General features: G+C 37.1%; 1 protein-coding gene and 1 non-coding gene across 3 annotated transcripts in view; both read left to right on the top strand.

Annotated features, from left to right (window-relative positions):
• The window catches only part of IPO11 (importin 11), a 224,076-nt gene that overhangs the window by 13,232 nt on the left and 192,439 nt on the right, over window positions 1-18,405 (top strand). For both annotated transcript variants that reach the window (XM_014848523.3, XM_014848524.3), the window contains exons 2-3: window positions 2,260-2,403; window positions 5,396-5,496. In XM_014848523.3, coding sequence (XP_014704009.1) covers window positions 2,266-2,403; window positions 5,396-5,496 — 239 coding nt within the window. In that variant the 5' untranslated portion in view covers window positions 2,260-2,265. The remainder of the gene's footprint in view (window positions 1-2,259; window positions 2,404-5,395; window positions 5,497-18,405) is intronic.
• Window positions 5,602-5,708, top strand: LOC123288359 (U6 spliceosomal RNA). The gene has a single exon (XR_006532036.1). It is a non-coding gene; the product is annotated as a U6 spliceosomal RNA (small nuclear RNA).

Below are 18,405 nucleotides of genomic sequence, written 5' to 3'. Positions count from 1 at the left end.
TGTAGGTGTTTGGCAGTAGGATGATGTGGTGAGGCCGTTTTATGTTATATGGGATTCCAGAGCCCTGGATGTCAGGCCTCGCTCTGCCGTGTGTTAGTTTGCTACGTGACCCCGGACGACTCTCTTGACAGCTTGTAAGTTCTTCCTCTGTAGAACAGTGATATTAGTTCACATGCCAGATTTGCTTTTTATAGGTTTGTTATGAGATCTTTAAAAAATTTAATATGCTTTAGTAGTGTGGTATTTTTAATAATCCACTATGTCTATCATTTCTGAATTATTTTTGATGCATTTAATCTGCAGTTTAGGAACTAGTTGCTGCTTAAGCTTCTTTATAAGTTAATTAGTACTTGGAAATCTTTCTAATAGAAGTTGTGAATGATGGTTTATTTCTCAGGCTTAAAAACCTTTTTACTCATTAGAAGAACCACTCATAATATTGTTTCTGTGGGAGAAATATACTCTAAGTTCCAGCTAGTGTTCTAGAAACTTATTGTTCACAGTTTGTTTTAATGATGAGAATAGTTTTCTCTGCCTCAGTGTCCCCCAGAATTTGGGTGGAGAAAGAGACCCTTTCTGATTCTTACCATCCTAATAGCTATCACAGTGCTTGGTGCAGAATTGGTTCTCCAGAAATACATGAACTGAGCTCTCCCTTCCAGACTGGTTGGGCTTCCTGGTAGCAAGAAACAAAAGGGGAGTACACAGTGATGTATGTCAGTTATTTCTCAGTAAAACTGAAAAAAAAAGCAAGGGAAAGGAGGGACAGAGTATCTACTTCTGGGGAGGACCTGGATGGAGCAGGGTGCTGGTGGGAGATAGGGATGGTCAACTCTCGCAGCTTCCATTAGAACAGGGAAATGGTGCGGGTAAGTGGGGCATGAGGATAAGAGTACATAGCCTTAAACATCGCTTTGCTGTGAAGGTCCAGAGAAGTGTGAAATGTGAAGGTACGTGTGTATGTGAGTGCTCTGCACAAACTTTGCTCTAGAGGAAAATTGCTCTGGCCATTGGCAGTAGTCAGTGATTTTTTTTTTTCAAGTAGTAGCCCCAAACAGGGATATGGCTTTTTTCTTTCTTTTTGGGGGGTGGGGTTTGGGTGGGAATGAGTTCTGGTAGAGCCTGTCTTTATTATATTTATGTTAATATATTCATATATTCCTGCTAACTTCCAGTGGGTTTTTTTGTACATGTGTAAAAGCTCAGACACTTTATTTTCCCCTGCAAAATTGTACGTGATTTGTTTCTGCCTATTTCTCCAAGTCATCTTGTACCATTTTCCCCTTTTCTCTTATTAAGTGTCCATCATACTGGCTGGCCTTCTTAAGTTTGTTTCTTATCTTAGGCCTTGTTGTCAGTTGTTTTCCCTATCTGAGGCTCTGCATGGCTGGGTCTCTCTTGTCACTCATATCTCTTTGGTATCACTTTGGAGAAGCCTTCGTGGAACACCCAGTCTAAAGTAACACATTCAGTTGCATTTGGATGATGTTAAATATCATCTTGTTTTCTTTATATCACCAATCTTTTCTTTTTTTAACAGATTTATCTTTTTCCACTAGAATGTAAGCTGCATGAAGTCAGGGTCACTGTTTTGTTCTCTGCTGTATTCTCAGCACTTGAGCAGTGGCTGGTACTCAGCAGGCTTTCAGCAATTTTGTTGACTAAATCAGTTAATTAGCTGCCACGTGGTTCATTGTGACGTAGTTTATTGGTCAAAAATGATCACTTTTCTTTTTTCAGTAAATATTTACTAAGCATATGTTGTTTATCTTGTTGGGCTTCTGGGATTACAGAGATGCCTTCAATGTTGATTCTGTTGCTCCAGGAAGGCAGTAATAGTGATTAAGACTGGTGGGTTTGGTGTTCGAGTCCAAGCACTGCCACTTAGTAAATTGTGACCTTGGCAAGGCGAGGTATCTAATCCTTTAGTTTTCTATCTATCACATGGAATTATTATTAGGAATAAATAAATGAATAAAGCACTTTGTGTTATGCTTGGCATGTAATATATGCTCGGATATGGGCTCTTTAAAAAAACTTTTATTTTTATTTTAACTGGTTTGAAGTGAATTATGGGCATTTTAAGTAAGAGTATGGGTGGTACATAGAAAAGAGGGAAATTCAGCAGTAACCTGAAGGAGTGGGTAAATGATTGAGGTATAGGGGCAATTGAGAACATTGAAGCTTTTTCTCTGTTTATGTTACTGTTAATTTTTTATGTATAATGTACATTCGAGTATGTTAACTTCTCATTGCCAGGTTTCCATGGATCTCAATAGTGCCAGCACTGTTGTTCTTCAGGTCTTAACACAGGCCACCAGTCAGGATACTGCTGTGTTAAAACCAGCTGAGGAGCAGTTGAAACAGTGGGAGACACAGCCAGGTTTCTATTCGGTGTTGCTGGTAAGTTGTTTTAAAGTAGTTCACTATTAGTTTTAATAAAATGAGATACCATTATTTTAATTGTTGCAGCTTTAACTGTTCTGCTTGTATTGGTGATTTACTTTAGTGAAACTGATCCAAGTGTTTGGTTGCCCTTGCCACTGCCATTTATTAATTCAGGGCTTGGTTCTTTGAGGGTGTTTAAGAAATATTTTATGGTGAATGAATAAATGACCGAGTTGGGATTGGTAGTATCTGCTCAGAAGGCAGCACTACACTGATTTTTGGTTTTAGAATGTTAATGCTGAGCTCGAGACTCTAGGTAGTCCACTTTCATGTTTTGTTTCTATCCTTGCCCCAGTTCATTTCTGTTGGCAGAGTTGTTCAGGCCTCCCCACTGCAGCATCTGGCCAGCTCTGCCTTGCTCAGTGTGTTTCACTTTAAAAGGTTGTTTTCTTTTCCCAACTAAACTTTTCGTTTTCTTAACACATCTTTTCCTGAGTGTTATGGGAAATAGTATAATAATTTAATTAATATATGCTTTGACTAAACCTTCTGGGAGTTTAAAGCTTCTGGTTAGTTAATCAAAATTGTTTTCTCGGTGCCAGAATGAAAAGATATCTTTTTGATTGAGGACCTTCCTTACTCTTTTTTTCTTCTGAAAATTTGAGAACTCTGATTAGTGTTTGAGATGTAGTCTCTGACCAGGGCACTGAGGCTACCAATTAGAGCAAAAACTGATCCAGTATTTGTGACTGGGTTGCAAATTCAGAGCAAACTGTTTACCATATCTTGTAAAATAGAAAATTATAGCCATTGACGTACATATTTTGGCTTCATGACTAAAAAGTTTGTTAGATTTAGGAAGATACTGTCATGACTATAAGGGAAATTAAATGTCTAGAGTCATTATTGATATTCTGAATGTACCTGAAAGTTAGCTGTTTGGCTCATAACGAAAAGGTAAAAAACAGATTAATTTTTAAAGATACTAAAGAAAATATTTTTGTTTAGGTAATCCTAGCATCATGTTTGTAAGTTTTGGGCACGGTATAAATCTTTGGGAAATCTCTATGTATCTTTACTCTTCGTATGCTTATTTAAATAAATATGTTCTGTAACTAGCCTTGTGTTTTTTCAGGCCAAAATATAAAACACTTTTAGAATTTCTTATTTTAGTTACTGCTGGACTTTAAAAAAACCAGTAGGCTTGCTTAACTATTGACTTTTTGTGTAATGTATGAATTATTAATAATGTTAAATGCCTAAAGCTTTTGTTTTTAATTTTACTGGCTATACTGTCTTCTTGGATGGATAGTAAAATTTCTTTTAGATGGAATAGATTAGAAAACTGCTAAGTTTAACTTAATTCTTCTTTTTACCCTGTACTCACTGTCTTGTCACATTTATTTTTTTTAGCCTTAGCTGTTCATTCAAGACTGGAGAGTCCTAAATTTATATGCCCAGTCTCAGGCTTGTGCTCTAGTCCTGTTATTCAGAATACTTATGGAATATTTCTACTTGGATTGACACCTGCAGCCTGACTTTTCGTGGTTTCCTAAGTATAGCTGAGACAGGCGGATATCCACCCAATTCCACAATATTCCCACATTACTTCCATTCATTCATTCATTTGCTCAACGGATATTTATGAAGTTTCTGCTATGCTGGACTCTGTGCTAGACTCCAGGCATAAGACATGACTCAATCTAGTGTGGAAGGTGGACCTGTAAAGTGTTAAAATCGAATGTGATTAATGTGGTAAGAGAAATCTCTTCTTTCTTTTGCAAAAGAAACCAAAAGAAGGACTCTGACTCTGTTGTCAGGGGTGTTAAGGAATAAGTGGGCATCACACAACTGTCTTTGTAATTTTTTTTGTATGTACATGATTTTCGAAAAATGGGATTATGGTGTACATACCTGTTTTTAATACTTAACATATATTTTTCTCCAGTAAAAAATACACTTTCCACATCATTATTTTTGGCTTTCAGGTTTTCCCACACGAGATTGTGTTTAATAGGTCAACTCTGGGGATTTGAGTTGTTTTTGGCCTGAGGTATAGTAGAATTTCAGTTGGTTAACATGTTCCTACATTTGTCCTGTGCACTCACTATTCTAGATAAGTTTTTTATAAAGAAATAAAGCACTTTAATTTTCAGTGTTTGTGATGTTTAAATTACAGTGTAAGTATTAGTTTTATTATTCTTTTATGTCCATATATATTTATAACTATTAGTTATAAATTTTTAGTAGCAATTTTAAAAAATTTTTTGATAAAAATTTTTAAAGGGCACAGAACAATTGTAACTTTCTCCTTGATTATTAAGATCATGTTGCATAGTTTAGCTAGCACAGTCATTTTTATGTTCTCTCACTACTATGCAAAGTGAGATTGCCTGTATTTGGAATAGCACTGTGAATGAAATTTTTGAGTAATGGTTAATTTTGAATTGAAATTATTCACATCACATCTGCCTTTATATCACTTAAAAATGTTCTGCTATCCAACTTATTTGTAAGCATGATTGTTTTGATAAGGAGGATACTTTGAAATAGTTTATTTTATATCATGTATTAATAACCTGGGGCTTTTGACTGCTTAGAATCTTTGAATCTATGCTGTGGTGGGTCTGGTTTTTCTTTTTTAATTTAGAAGGTGTTTATTTTAGTTTTGTATGTGTATGTAGGTTGTGATATATAATTACGTTTATTTGTTTCCAAGTTTTTTTATTGTGAAAATTTTCAAACATGCCTAAAAGTAGAATAGTATAGTGAATCTTCACATATCCATTACTCAGTAAACAATTTTCATACTGCTGAGCAGGTGTACTTTTTTATATGAATTGTAGAGCTATAGATACTTAGAAAATAACAATGTGATATATGTAATGATAAAATTTAAATGAAACATTTAATTAAAAAAAAATCTATCCATACTTTATTGTGGGTATATTAATTATACTTTTAACTTATTACGTGTTCATTCTAATACTGTGTTTTTTATTTACAGAATATTTTCACAAACCACACTCTGGATATAAATGTAAGGTGGCTCGCTGTGCTGTATTTTAAAAATGGAATTGATCGTTACTGGAGACGTGTAGCACCTCAGTAAGTTCCATTTTACTTTCCCCCCACAGTGTAATCCTTCCCAAATTCAGGGAGGTATAAGCATGTGCCTGTTAATCTTCATTCTTTATGTGAAAGAAAGTGTTTGTGCTTGCTTCAGCAGCACATGTACTAAAATTGGACCAATACAGAGAAGATTAGCATAGCCCCTGAGCTAGGATGACGTGTGAATTCATGAAGTGTTTGATATGTGAAAGAAAATAATACATTAACTACTGAAGAAGAAAAGTGTTCTACATAGTTAATTACAAATCAGTATCTATAGTATTGCTTTTCTCCATTAATTTTTTTATTTGGTGGGGGATGTGAATTTCTTGTTGACCTTCTGTTTTTAGGGATCTCTAATTTTTTGGGCACAAAACGCTGAGTAAATGAGTCATGTTGAAAAAAGCCTTTTTTTTTTTTCTTAAGAAGTATAAGGTTAGGATTTTGAAAAGAAGTCATTGAAAGGAAATCCCAGGTCATTTCTGAGCCAGCTGGATGTTAATTCCCTTGGTCTTCTGCATAATTTCCTTTGTGGTGGGAATGGGGTAGTAGACATTTGTAATCTCATCAGATTGAGTTGTAACTGCTGTGTAGCTGGTTACATGAACAGATTTCTCTTGATAGTTAATTATATGTTATATAATTGATGGAAAAGCTACGTAGACATGGTCCTGGAATTTGTTTGTTAGAAAGTAGTGGACTTTGCTGAAGAGGTAACATAGTCTTTGTTCTCCAGTAGATGGCACTATTGCTCTTTATATTCTTGTAGTCATAGGGCCTTAAAAAAAAACTTGTCTAAGTACTTCAAAGTGCATATAAAATATGCTCTTGAATAATATTGGAAGCAACTATAATATTTTAAGGCTGTGCTTAGGATACTGTAGTAAGCAAAACCTTCTTATTTTAGAGTTAATTCATAATTTTGAGAGAAATGAAGTATTTCGTGATAAAAAGTTGTGTATTATTGGGGCTGGCCCTGTGACCGAGTAGTTAAGTTTGCACGCTCTGCTTCGGCGGCCCAAGGTTTCACTGGTTCGGATCCTGGGCTCGGACGTGGCACCACTTGTCAGGCCATGCTGAGGCGGCGTCCCACATAGCACAACCAGGGGCACTCAAAACTAGAATATACAACTATGTACTGGGGGGCTTTGGGGAGAAGGAAAAGAAAAAGAAAAAGATTGGCAACAGATGTTAGCTCACCTGCCAATCTTTAAAAAAAAAAAATTGTGTATTGGAAACAGTACAGCAGCGCAAACCTTTCTACTGCTATGTCCAATTAAATTTTAGATGTCTCGTAAAATTCATTTTGTTTTCTGGTTATATGAAGAATATGGTTATGTTAAGAATATAAATAACTATTTGGAAGGGAGAGTAAATTATGATTAATATTTTAGATTATGCTTTCACATAAGGAATTAGAAACTGGGATATAGTTTAAATTTAAAAAGTTAAGGGAGATCTCATATGGTATTAGGTAGCTAAATCCCAAGCTGTCTCTTTTAGTATATATTGAGGTACAAGCTAGAAAGGAGATGATTGTACTTAGGGAGCAAAGATAGTAATAATGGACTTAGAAAGGGAGCAAGGGGTGGAAGATTAGTAATCGAACTCATTTAAATTTAAGACACTTAAAAAGTCTGCTTCTTTGTGTTCCTGATGAACAATGAGTACCTTTTTCATATGCTTATTAGTTATTTGAATATCCTCTTTTGTGAAGGGCCTGCCATTGGCAAATTTTAAAGAAAAGGGTTATTTTATTGATTTGTGGCATTGATATCTTATGAGTATGCAGTCATCCCTCGGTATCTGAGGGGGATGGATTCCAGGACCCCTTGCAGATTCCAAAATCCTTGGATGCTCAAGTCCCGTATATAAAATGGTATAATATTTGCATATAACCTAGGTACATCCTCCTGCATACTTTAAATCATCTCTAGATTACTTATAATACCTAATACAATGTAAATGCTATGTAAATAGTTGTTATACTTTATTGTTTAGGGAATAATGACAAGAAAAAAAGGTCTCTACATGTTCAGTACAGACATAACCATCTAGGCCTTTCGATCTGCGACTGGTTGGGTCCATGGGTAGATGTGGAACCCGTGGATATGGAGAGCCGATTGTAAATCCTTTGTTGAATATACGTATTGAAAATCTTTCTCCCGCTTTGTGACTTGCCTTTTCACTTTCTTTTTTTTTTATTGATATTATGATAGTTTACACTCTTGTGAAATTTCACTTGTACATTATTGTCAGTCATATTGTAGATGCACCACTTCACCCTTTGTGCCCACCTCCCAACCCCCCTTTCCCCTGGTAACTACTGATCTGTTCTGTTTGTGTACATGTTTAATTTCTACTTATGAGTGGAGTCACACAGAAATTTTCCTTTTCTAGCTGGCTTATTTCACTTAACATAATACCCTTAAGGTCCATCCATGTTGTGAACGGGACGATTTTATCCTTTTTTATGGCTGAGTAGTATTCCAGTGTGTGTGTGTGTGTGTGTGTGTGTGTGTGTGTGTGTGTGTATCTTCTTTACCCAATCATCAGTTGATGGGCACTTAGGTTGCTTCCACGTCTTGGCTATTGTAAATAATGCTGCAATGAACATAGGGGTGCATGGGTCTTTTGAAATCGCTGATTTTAAGTTCTTTGGATAGATACCCAGTAGTGGGATGGCTGGGTCATATGGTATTTCTATTTTTAATTTTATGAGAAATCTCCATACTGTTTTCCATAGTGGCTACACCACTTTGCATTCCCACCAGCAGTGTCTGAGGGTTCCTTTTTCTCCACAACCTCTCCAATGTTTACTACTTTTTGTTTTGGTTATTTTAGCCATTATAATGGGTATAAGGTGATATCTTAGTGTAGTTTTGATTTGCATTTCCCTGATGATCAGCGATGATGAACATCTTTTCATGTGCCTATTGGCCATCCTTATATCTTTGGAGAAATGTCTGTTCATGTCCCCTGCCCATTTTTTGATTGGGTTGTTTGATTTTTTGTTGTTGAGTTGTGTGAATTCTTTATGTATTATGGAGATTAACCCTTTGTCAGATGTATGATTTGCAAATATATTTTTCCCAATTGGTGGGTTGTTTTTTTGTTTCAATCCTGTTTTCCCTTGCCTTGTAGAAGCTCTTTAGTCTGATGAAATCCCATTTGTTTATTCTTTCTATTGTTTCCCTTATCTGAGATGACATGGTATCCAAAAAGATCCTTTTAAGACTGATGTCAAAGAGAGTACTGCCTGTATTTTCTTCTGGAAGCCTTGTGATTTCAGGTCTTACCTTTAAGTCCTTGATCCATTTTGAGTTCATTTTTGTGAATGGTGAAAAAGAGTGGTTGATTTTCATTCTTTTACATGTAGCTGTCCAGTTTTCACAACAGTGTTGAAGAGACTTTCTTTTCTCCATTGTATGTTCTCAGCTCCTTTGTTGAAGACTATCTGTCCATAGATGTGTGGTTTTATTTCTGGGCTTTCAATTCTGTTCCATTGATCTATGTACCTGTTTTTGTACCAGTACCATGCTGTTTTGATTACTGTAGCTTTGAGGTGTGTTTTAAAGTCAAGGACTGTGGTGCCTCCAGCTTTGTTCTTTTTTCTCAGGATTGCTTTAGCAATTCAGGGTCTTTTGTTGCCCCATATGAACTTTAGGATTCTTTGTTCTATTTCTGTAAAGAATGTCATTGGGATTCTGATTGGGATTGCGTTGAATCTGTAGATTGCTTTAGGTAGTATGGACATTTTAACTATGTTTATTCTTCCAATCCATGTACATGGAATGTCTTTACATCTCTTTATGTCATCATCAGTTTCTTTCAGGAAGGTCCTGTAGTTTTCGTTGTATAGGTCTTTCACTTCCTTGGTTAAATTTACCCCAAGGTATTTTATTCTTTTTGTTGCAATGGTGAATGGGATTGTGTTCTTCAGTTTTCTTTCTGTTAGTTTGTTGTTAGAGTATAGAAATACTACTGATTTATGTAAGTTGATTTTATACCCTGTCACTTTGCTGTAGTTGTTGATTATTTCTGATAGTTTTCCAATGGATTCTTTGGCGTTTTCTATATATAAGATCATGTCGTCTGCCAACAGTTTCACTTTTTCCCTCCCTATTTGGATTCCTTTTATTTCTTTTTCCTGCCTAATTGCTCTGGTCAAAACCTCCAGTACTATGTTGAATAAAAGTGGTGAGAGTGGACACCCTTGTCTTGTTCCTGTTCTCAGAGGGATGTCTTTCAGTTTTTGCCCATTGAGTATGATGTTGGCTGTGGGTTTATCATATATGGACTTTATTATGTTGAGGTGCTTTCCTTCTATACCCATTTTTATCAGAGTTTTTATCGTAAATGGATGTTGGATCTTGTTGAATGCTTTTTCTGCGTCTATTGAGATGATCATGTGGTTTTTGTTTCTCCTTTTGTTAGTATAGTGTATCACGTTGATTGACTTGTGGCTGTTGAACCATCCTTCTGTCCATGGTATAAATTCCACTTGATCATGGTGTATGATCTTTTTAATGTATTGCTGTATTCAGTTTGCCAAAATTTTGTTGATGACAATTTTTGCAACTATATTCATCAGTGATATTGGCCTCTAGTTTTCCTTCTTTGTGTTGTCCTTGTCTGGCTTTGGGATCAGGATGATGTTGGCTTCGTAGAGTGTTGTAGGAAGTGCTCCATCTTCCTCAATTTTCTGGAATGTGAGAAGGATAGGTATTAAGTCTTTGAATGTTTGATAGAATTCTCCAGAGAAGCCATCTGGTTGTGGACTTTTATTTTTGGGGAGGTTTTTGATTTATGGTTTCAATTTCTTTACTTGTGATTCGTCTATTCAGATTCTCTGTTTCTTCCTGATTCAGTTTTGGGAGGTTGGAAGAGTCTAAGAATTTATCCATTTCTTCTAGGTTGTCCAATTTGTTGTCATATAGTTTTTCATAGTATTCTCTTATAATCTTTCATATTTCTGTGGTATCCATTGTGATTTCTCCTCTTTCATTTCTAATTTTATTTATTTGAATCTTCTCTCTTTTTTTCTTAGTGAGCCTGGCTAAGGTTTTGTCAATTTTGTTTATTTTCTCAAAGAACCAGCTCTTTGTTTCATTGATCTTTTCTACTGTCCTTTTTGTTTCACTTTCATTTATTTCTGCTTTAATTTTTATTATTTCCCTCCTTCTACTGACTTTGAGCTTTGTTTGTTCTTCTTTTTCTACTTCTGTAAGGTGTAGTTTGAGGTTGCTTATCTGAGATTTTTCTTGTTTATTGAGGTGAGCCTGTATTGTGATGAATTTCCCTCTTAGTACTGCTTTTACTGCATCCCAAATGAGTTGGTATGATGTGTTTTCATTTTCATTTGTCTCCAGATAATATTTGATTTCTCTTTTAATTTCTTCGGTGATCCACTGGTTGTTCAGTAGCATGTTGTTTAATCTCCACATTTTTGCCCCTTTCCCAGCTTTAAAATTTTAGTTGATTTCTAGTTTCATAGCGTTATGGTCTGAAAAGATGCTTGATATTATTTCAGTTCTCTTGAATTTGTTGAGGCTTGCTTTGTTTCCCAACATATGGTCTATCCTTGAGAATGTTCCATGCGCACTTGAGAAGAGTGTGTAACCTGCTGTTTTGGATGGAGTGTTCTATATATATCTATTAAGTCCATCTTGTCTAGTTTTTCATTTAGTTCTATAATTTTCTTGTTGACTTTCTGTCTGGATGATCTATCCTTTGGTGTTAGTGGGGTGTTGAGGTCCCCTACTGTTATTGTATTGTTGATGTCTCCTTTTAGTTTTGTTAATAGTTGCTTTACATACTTTGGTGCTCCTGTGTTGGATGCATGTATATTTATAAGTGTTATGTCTCCTTGTTGGAATATCCCTTTTTTCGTTATAAACTGCCCCTCTTTGTCTCTCTTTACTTGTTTTGCTTTGACGTCTACTTTGTCTGATATAAGTATGGTGACACCTGCTTTCTTATGTTCACTATTAGCTTGGAGTATCATCTTCCATCCCTTCACTCTGAGTCTGTGTTTGTCTTTGGGGCAGAGATGTATTTCCTGGAGGCAGCATATTGTTGGGCCTTGTTCTTTAATCCATCCCACCACTCTGTGTCTTTTGATTGGAGATCAATCCATTTACATTTAGAGTGATTATTGAAATGTAGGGGCCTGATGCTGCCATTTTATCACTTGTTTTCTGGTTCTCCTGCATTTCCTTTGTTTATCCTCCCATGAATTTTGGACTAACAATTCAGGTAGGTAGTTTTCTATATTGACTTTCTTCTTATTTGTAATTTGTGTCTCTATTCTTGTTATTTGTTTAGTGGTTACCCTGTGCTTTGTATAAAACATCTCATAGATGAGATAGTCCATTTTCTGCTAGCCTATTATTTCCTTAGATTAAGCCATTCCATCCCTTTCCTCTTCTCCTTCTAGGTTATTATTGTCAGATCTTTTTTTCTTCTTCTTGTGTCATGAGTTTGTGGTTAAAATGACAAGACTATATTTATTCTTGGTGTTTCCCTTCCTTTTTTTTATTTTTTTAATCTTTTTTTCTTTTTCTCCCCAAAGCCCCCTGGTACATAGTTGTATATTCTTCATTGTGGGTCCTTCTGGTTGTGGCCTGTGGCATGCTGCCTCAGCGTGGTTTGATGAGCAGTGCCATGTCTGCGCCCAGGATTTAAACCAACGAAACACTGGGCTGCCTGCAGTGGAGCATGCGAACTTAACCACTCGGCCACAGGGCCAGCCCCGCTTCCTTTTATCTTTAATGTTATACTTAAGCATTTGCTACCCTGTTCTGATGTATAGCTGCAATTTTCTGATTTTGTCTTTCTACTTACTTCCTTTCCTCAGGGTTTTGTAACCCGCCCCAGGTATGAGTGTCTTCCTGAGCATTTCTTGTAGGGGGCTCTTGTGGCACTGAACTCCCTTAACTTTTGTTTATCTGGGAAAGTTTTTATTTCTCCATCATATTTGAAGGATATTTTCGCTGGATAGAGTGTTCTTGGCTGCAAGCTTTTCTCCTTCAGAGTTTTGAATATATCATTCTACCCTCTTCTAGCCTGTAACGTATCTTCTGAGATATCTACTGACAGCCTGATGGGAGTTCCTTTGTAGGTTATTTTCTTCTGCCTTGCTGCCCTTAGTAATTTCTCTTTGTCGTTGACTTTTTCAAGCTTCACTACTGCATGCCTTGGGCTTGATCTTTTTACATTGATAAAGTTTGGAGATCTATTCACTTCTGTCACATGAATTTCCAGCTCCCTCACTGTGTTTTGGAAGTTCTCAGCTATTAATTCTTTATACAGGCTTTCTGTCCCCTTCTCCATCTCTTCTCCTTCTGCGATGCCTATAATCCTTATGTTGCATTTCCTAATTGAGTCGGATATTTCTCTGAGAGTTTCTTCACTTCTTTTTAGTCTTAGTTCTGTCTCCTCCTCTGTCTGAAGCATTTCTATATTCCTATCCTACAGATTGCTAATTCTGTCCTCCATATTGTCAACCCTACTGTTCAGAGAGTCCAGATTTTTCTTAATTTCCTCCATTGTGTTTTTCATCTCCAACATTTCTGATTGGTTCTTCTTTATAGTATCAAGCTCTTTTGTGAGGTAGCTCCTGAACTCCTTGAGTTGTCTATCTGTATTCTCTTTTAACTCACTGAGTTTGTTAATGATAGCTATTTTGAATTCCTTGTCATTTAGGTTATAGATTTCAGTGTCTTTGGGATTGTTTGCTGGCTAATTGTCATTTTTCTTCTGTTCTGGTGATTTAATGTATTTTTTCATACTGCTTGATGTTGTGAATTTATTCCTCTGCATACAGAGTTTGGTTACTGCGCCCACTTGCTTTTACTGGTGGGGAGGGGTCAGCAGCTGTGTAATCTGCACTGACCAGGATCCCTGTCAGCTGTTCTGACCGAGTCTGGGCCCCTTCTCATGTTTGCAGTGGTCCTGTGGGGTCTCCCATCAGCTGTGGGAAAAATCACAAGGGGGCTTCGAGTTGCTGGTGCCTGCTCTCACACACCACATAGACACACTCCCTCCTTCAGGTCTGCAGCAGTGTTGTGGGCTTTCACAGCCGCCAGAAGCTGGTTCACCTAGACTTGCAGCTCTGCCACCATCAGGTCCAGCAGGATCTCACTTGACCACTCTGGGCCACAGCAGAGCTATGGGTATCTAATGCAGCCAGTGGTTAGCTCACCCAGCCTCGCTACTTGTGCCTCAGGGCCTCCCAGCCTTTGTGTTTGCTGGGCGGGGCCTCTCCACTAAGACCAAGTAGAGGCTTTCCCTGTGGCTGCTGTGGGGCTCTGCATTTTCCCGCTGGACCAAGGAGCAGTCATGCCGGGGCTCTGAATTGTCACTGCCTGCTTGTGTGGTCCCGCTGGGTGTCACTTGCCCCCTTGGGGCCACAGCAGGGCTGTGTGTGTTAAATGCAGCCAGCTGAGCCCCTTCTTCCCCGGGGCCTCCCAGCATTTGTGTTTGCTGCACGGAGCCTCTCTGCCAAGGCTGAGTAGAGGCTTTCCCAATAGCTGCTGTGGGACCCTGAATTTTCCTGTTGGACTAAGGAGCAGTCGCAGGGGAGCTTAGGGCTGTAGTCACTTGTTTCCACAGTCACGCCGCTGATGCGCATGCCCACCCTCAGTGCCGCGGTGGTGCTATGAGTGTGTCAGCCAGGAGAGTGTCACTTGCCGGTACTAGGCTGTCTAGGGGTCATAGAGTTCTCGCCTATCTCCACTTCCTCCCAGGTGGAAGTCTGTCCACATTCCTATGTATAGCAGCATGGGTCTCTCAGGCGTCCTGAGGTGCTGTGTGGATATCCTTTGTTGAACAATGAATGTCCAGTTAGTTTTAGCTTGAAGGGGGAGAGACAAAGAAAACTGCTCACTCCGCCATGTTACTGATGTCACTCCGCCTTTTCACTTTGTTAATGGTGTCTTTTGATGAGAAGTCCTTCATTTTAATGAAGTTCAGTTTAGCTACAATTCTTTTGGGGCATATTTACAAAATTTTTGCTCTACTCTAGGTCATGAAAATACTCTGTTTTCTGCTAGAAGCTTTGTTTTACTAGTCACATTTAGGTGAAAGATCTGTCTGGAAGTGCTTTCTGTGTGAGGTGCGTATGTGAAGTAAGGGTAGCACTGTGGCTTCTTTCCCTGTCACGTTTCAGAGGTTCCCTTTTTATAAATCGAGCACTTCAGATGTATGGATCTGTTTTTGGATTCACTGTTTTGTCCTGTTGGCCTATTTGTCTACCCGTGCTTTAGTTATTGTATTTTATAAGGCTTGATGTACTTTCTATTACTTTTTTGAATTTATTTTTATTTATTTTGTTTTTGAGGAAGATTAGCCCTGAACTAACATCTGCTGCCAGTCCTCCTTTTTGCTGAGGAAGACTGGCCCTGAGCTAACGTCTGTCCCCATCTTCCTCTACTTTATATGTGGGATGCCTGCCACAGCATGGCTTGATAAGCAGTGTGCTGGTCCACGCCCAGGATCTAAACTGCTAACCGTGGGCTGTCGAAGCAGAATGCAAACTCAACCACTGTGCCACCAGGCTGGCCCCACTTTTTTGAATTTAATTTGCTATTTGTTTTGTAGCATTTCGGGCTGGAAGCTTAGATAAATGATTTTCAGTTTTTGTTCTTATATATTCATTTAAAACATTAAGGCTTTTCTTATAATCATGGCTTTAGTTCAGTTTCACAAGCATTGAGATGTAGTATTTTCATTACCATTCAGCTAAAAACATTTAAAAATTTCTCGTTTTTTCTTTTTAGACTCATAGATTAATTAGAAGTACATCACCTAATTTCCCAACATGTGAGGCTTTTTTTAGTTGTTTTTTTTGGTTACTGATTTCATTCTTTGCAATATGCTGTCTTGCTTTTTGATCCCAGCATATGGTATTTTAGTAAATGATTTATGTGCACTTGAAAGGAACATATGTTTTGCTGTTGTGGATTATAATGTTTTATATATGTAAATTAGGTCAAATTTGTTAATTATATTATCCAAATCTTCTGTATCCTTATTGATTTTGTGCTTTCTCCCTCATTTACTGAGAGAGGTGTATTAATCTCCAAATATGATTATGGACTTGCCTATTTCTTCTTTTCATTCTGTTTTTGTTCTCTGTATATAGAGGCTTGATTAGGATCATAGAAGGTCAGGGTTATTATATTCTTGTAGAGTTGACCTTGTCTTAATTATGAAATGTTCCTCTGTATCTCTGACAATGTGTTTTGGCTTAAAGTCTAGCTTGCCTGATATTAATAGAGCCACACCAGCCATCTCATGGTTGCATGGTATATCTTTTTCTTTCAGTATTTCTTTGTTGTTTTATTTAAAATGTTTCTCTTATGAGCAGAAATAGTTGGCTTTTGTTTTTTACCCAATCTGATAAATGTTGTCTTTTAATTTTAGTATTACACCTATTTACATTTAATGTAATTACAGATAAAGATGGTTAAAGCTACCATCCATTATTTGGTTTTTTTTTTGTTTCTGTCTGATCTTTGCTCTCTCCTCCCTTTCTTATCTTTCCTGCCTTCCTTTGGATCATTCAAGAAATTTTTTGTTACTCAGTTTTTCCCTCTACAAGGCTACTGGGACACTTTTATTATTCAAGTGATTTTCCTAGGGATTATGACACGCATTCTTGACTTATTAGAGACTGTCTTGGATTAGTACTTTACTTCCTTCAGATAATGCAAGAACCTTATGGTACTTTAACTCCATTTATGTCTTCCTGTCTTTTATGCTCTTGTTGTTGAGTACTTTAATTCTGCATATATTTTAAACTCCACAAAATACTGTTTTATATTATTTTGCTGGCAGTATTCATTTAGATTTATGTTTCTAGTGTTTTTTACTCCTTTCTTTATTAACTGTGCTTCCTCATGGATCTGTTTGTCTTCTGCCTGCAGAATGACCTTTAGCATTTTTTTAGTGCATATCTGTTAGTGAACTCTCTCAGAAGCAGAAGTCCTATTTTTCTCATTATGTTTCAATCTGGATATTTTCCACTGACCTGTCTTCCATTTTGTTATGTTTATTTCACTGATTGTGTTTATCAGTTCTAGGATTTCTTTTTGGTATTTTTTAAAAAACAGATTTCAGTTCTGTGGTGAAATTCTCGATCTTTCACGTATTCTCTTGAATATAATCATCAAAAGTGTTGCAAGTGTGATTTGGTAGCTGCACTGTCTGTATTTCCTGCTGCTGTTTGTGTTTTGATTTCAGTTTTTCCTTTTTTGTAGTATGCCTGGGAAGTTTTGATTGAATGTTGAACATTGTATAGGGACAATTGGAGAGACTTTGAATTCTGTTATCTTTCTCCAGAGAGAACTTAATTCTAATTTAATAGAATATGGCCTCAATCTTCATCTGGTTGAAGGTGGTCTCTTTCTGGTTTACTCTTGATCCCAGGTTTTAGCCTTCCTGGGGTTTCAGCTTCAAGCCTTGGGTATGTACCAAAATATTGCCTTCTTGGGTCCTGAACTTCAATTTCTGTCTTTCCAGCATTGTGAGACCTGCTGAAACCTCTCCTTAGCTCTTTTAGTCTCTTAGTTGCTACTTTTAGCTTGATTTTTTGTGAGCAGACACCTCAAAGAGAAATGTACTGATTCATCACAGTTCATTTCCCTTCTTTTTAAGACCCCTGTCTCTCAAGTCCTGGCTGTCTAGGTTGTTTTTAGATGGTATATTAATTTCCTAGGGCTGCTGTAAGAGACTGTCACAAACTGGGTAGCTTAAAACAGTACGAGTGTATCCTTTCACAGTTCGGGAGGCTAGGAATCTAAAAAATTCACATGCTGGGCAGGGCTGTGCTCCCTCTGCAGGCTCGAGGGAGACTCATTCTTTCTTGTCTCTTTTTAGCTTTTGCTTGTGGTCAGCAGTCCTTGGCGTTCCTTGGCTTGCAGCTGCATCACTCCAATCTCTGCCTCCATTGTCACTGGGCTTTCTGTTCGTGTGTCTCCTCTGTGTATCTGTCCAAATTTTCCTTCTCTTAGGAAGGTAACTGGTCTTAGGACTAGGGCCCACCCTAACTCAGTCTGACCTCATTTTAATTCAATTGCGTCTGCAAAGCCCCTATTTCCAAAGAAGCTCACATTCACAGATACCTGGCATTAGAACTGGAACATGTCTTTTTTGGGGGGATACAGTTCAACTCAACACATGCCTTAAAATTTTTATTTTAAATTGTAAGGAACTTTTATAGCTGATTTTATTAGGACCGTTTGTCTGTTACAAGCTACTTTATCGTGGCCGTAATGGAAAAACCTTAAAATGAGTACTTTAAAAGAAATAATGCATTCATCTGGTTCAAAATTCAAAATGTATGTGATTTTATACAGTGAATATTCTCCATCTCTGTCCTTTTGCTATCTAGTCTCCTTTCTCATTTGTAGTAAAAATTATTAGTATAGTGTTTATTCTTTCCAGAGATGTAGAATGAAAGATTTTAAACTAGTTGATTTCTAATAAGTCTTATATCCAAAACATTCTCTGATTCCTGATGCCTTTCTGCATAGAATAACCTCACTCTGATTTTATAAAAGAAGTCAGTGGAAGGCAATAGCTACTCATACAGATTTTTTTTTTAGTCAACCATTAATTTTTTGATAGGCAACTAGTTTTACATCAATAAAAGCAACCTTGAAGCATCACATTCTTTACTCTGGATTTGTATTATTTCCTATTGCTTATTATTTTGTGGTTCTTATTCAATTGTGAAGGAATTCCTTTTGAATTACTTGATGTGCCAATATACAAGTAATGGAAATAATTCTATTTATTTACCCAAAGCAATCAGGGACACCTTGTTTGAAAGGCTTTTTATTGTTAAAATTCTCCATGGTGCTTACCTGCATTCATCATTAGACACCGTTCTCTTGCATA

Source organism: Equus asinus, chromosome 10 (assembly GCF_041296235.1).
Source record: "Equus asinus isolate D_3611 breed Donkey chromosome 10, EquAss-T2T_v2, whole genome shotgun sequence".
Classification (NCBI taxonomy): domain Eukaryota; kingdom Metazoa; phylum Chordata; class Mammalia; order Perissodactyla; family Equidae; genus Equus; species Equus asinus.
Note: the sequence above shows the minus strand (reverse complement) of the source record. Positions and strands in the feature narration are given on the sequence as shown.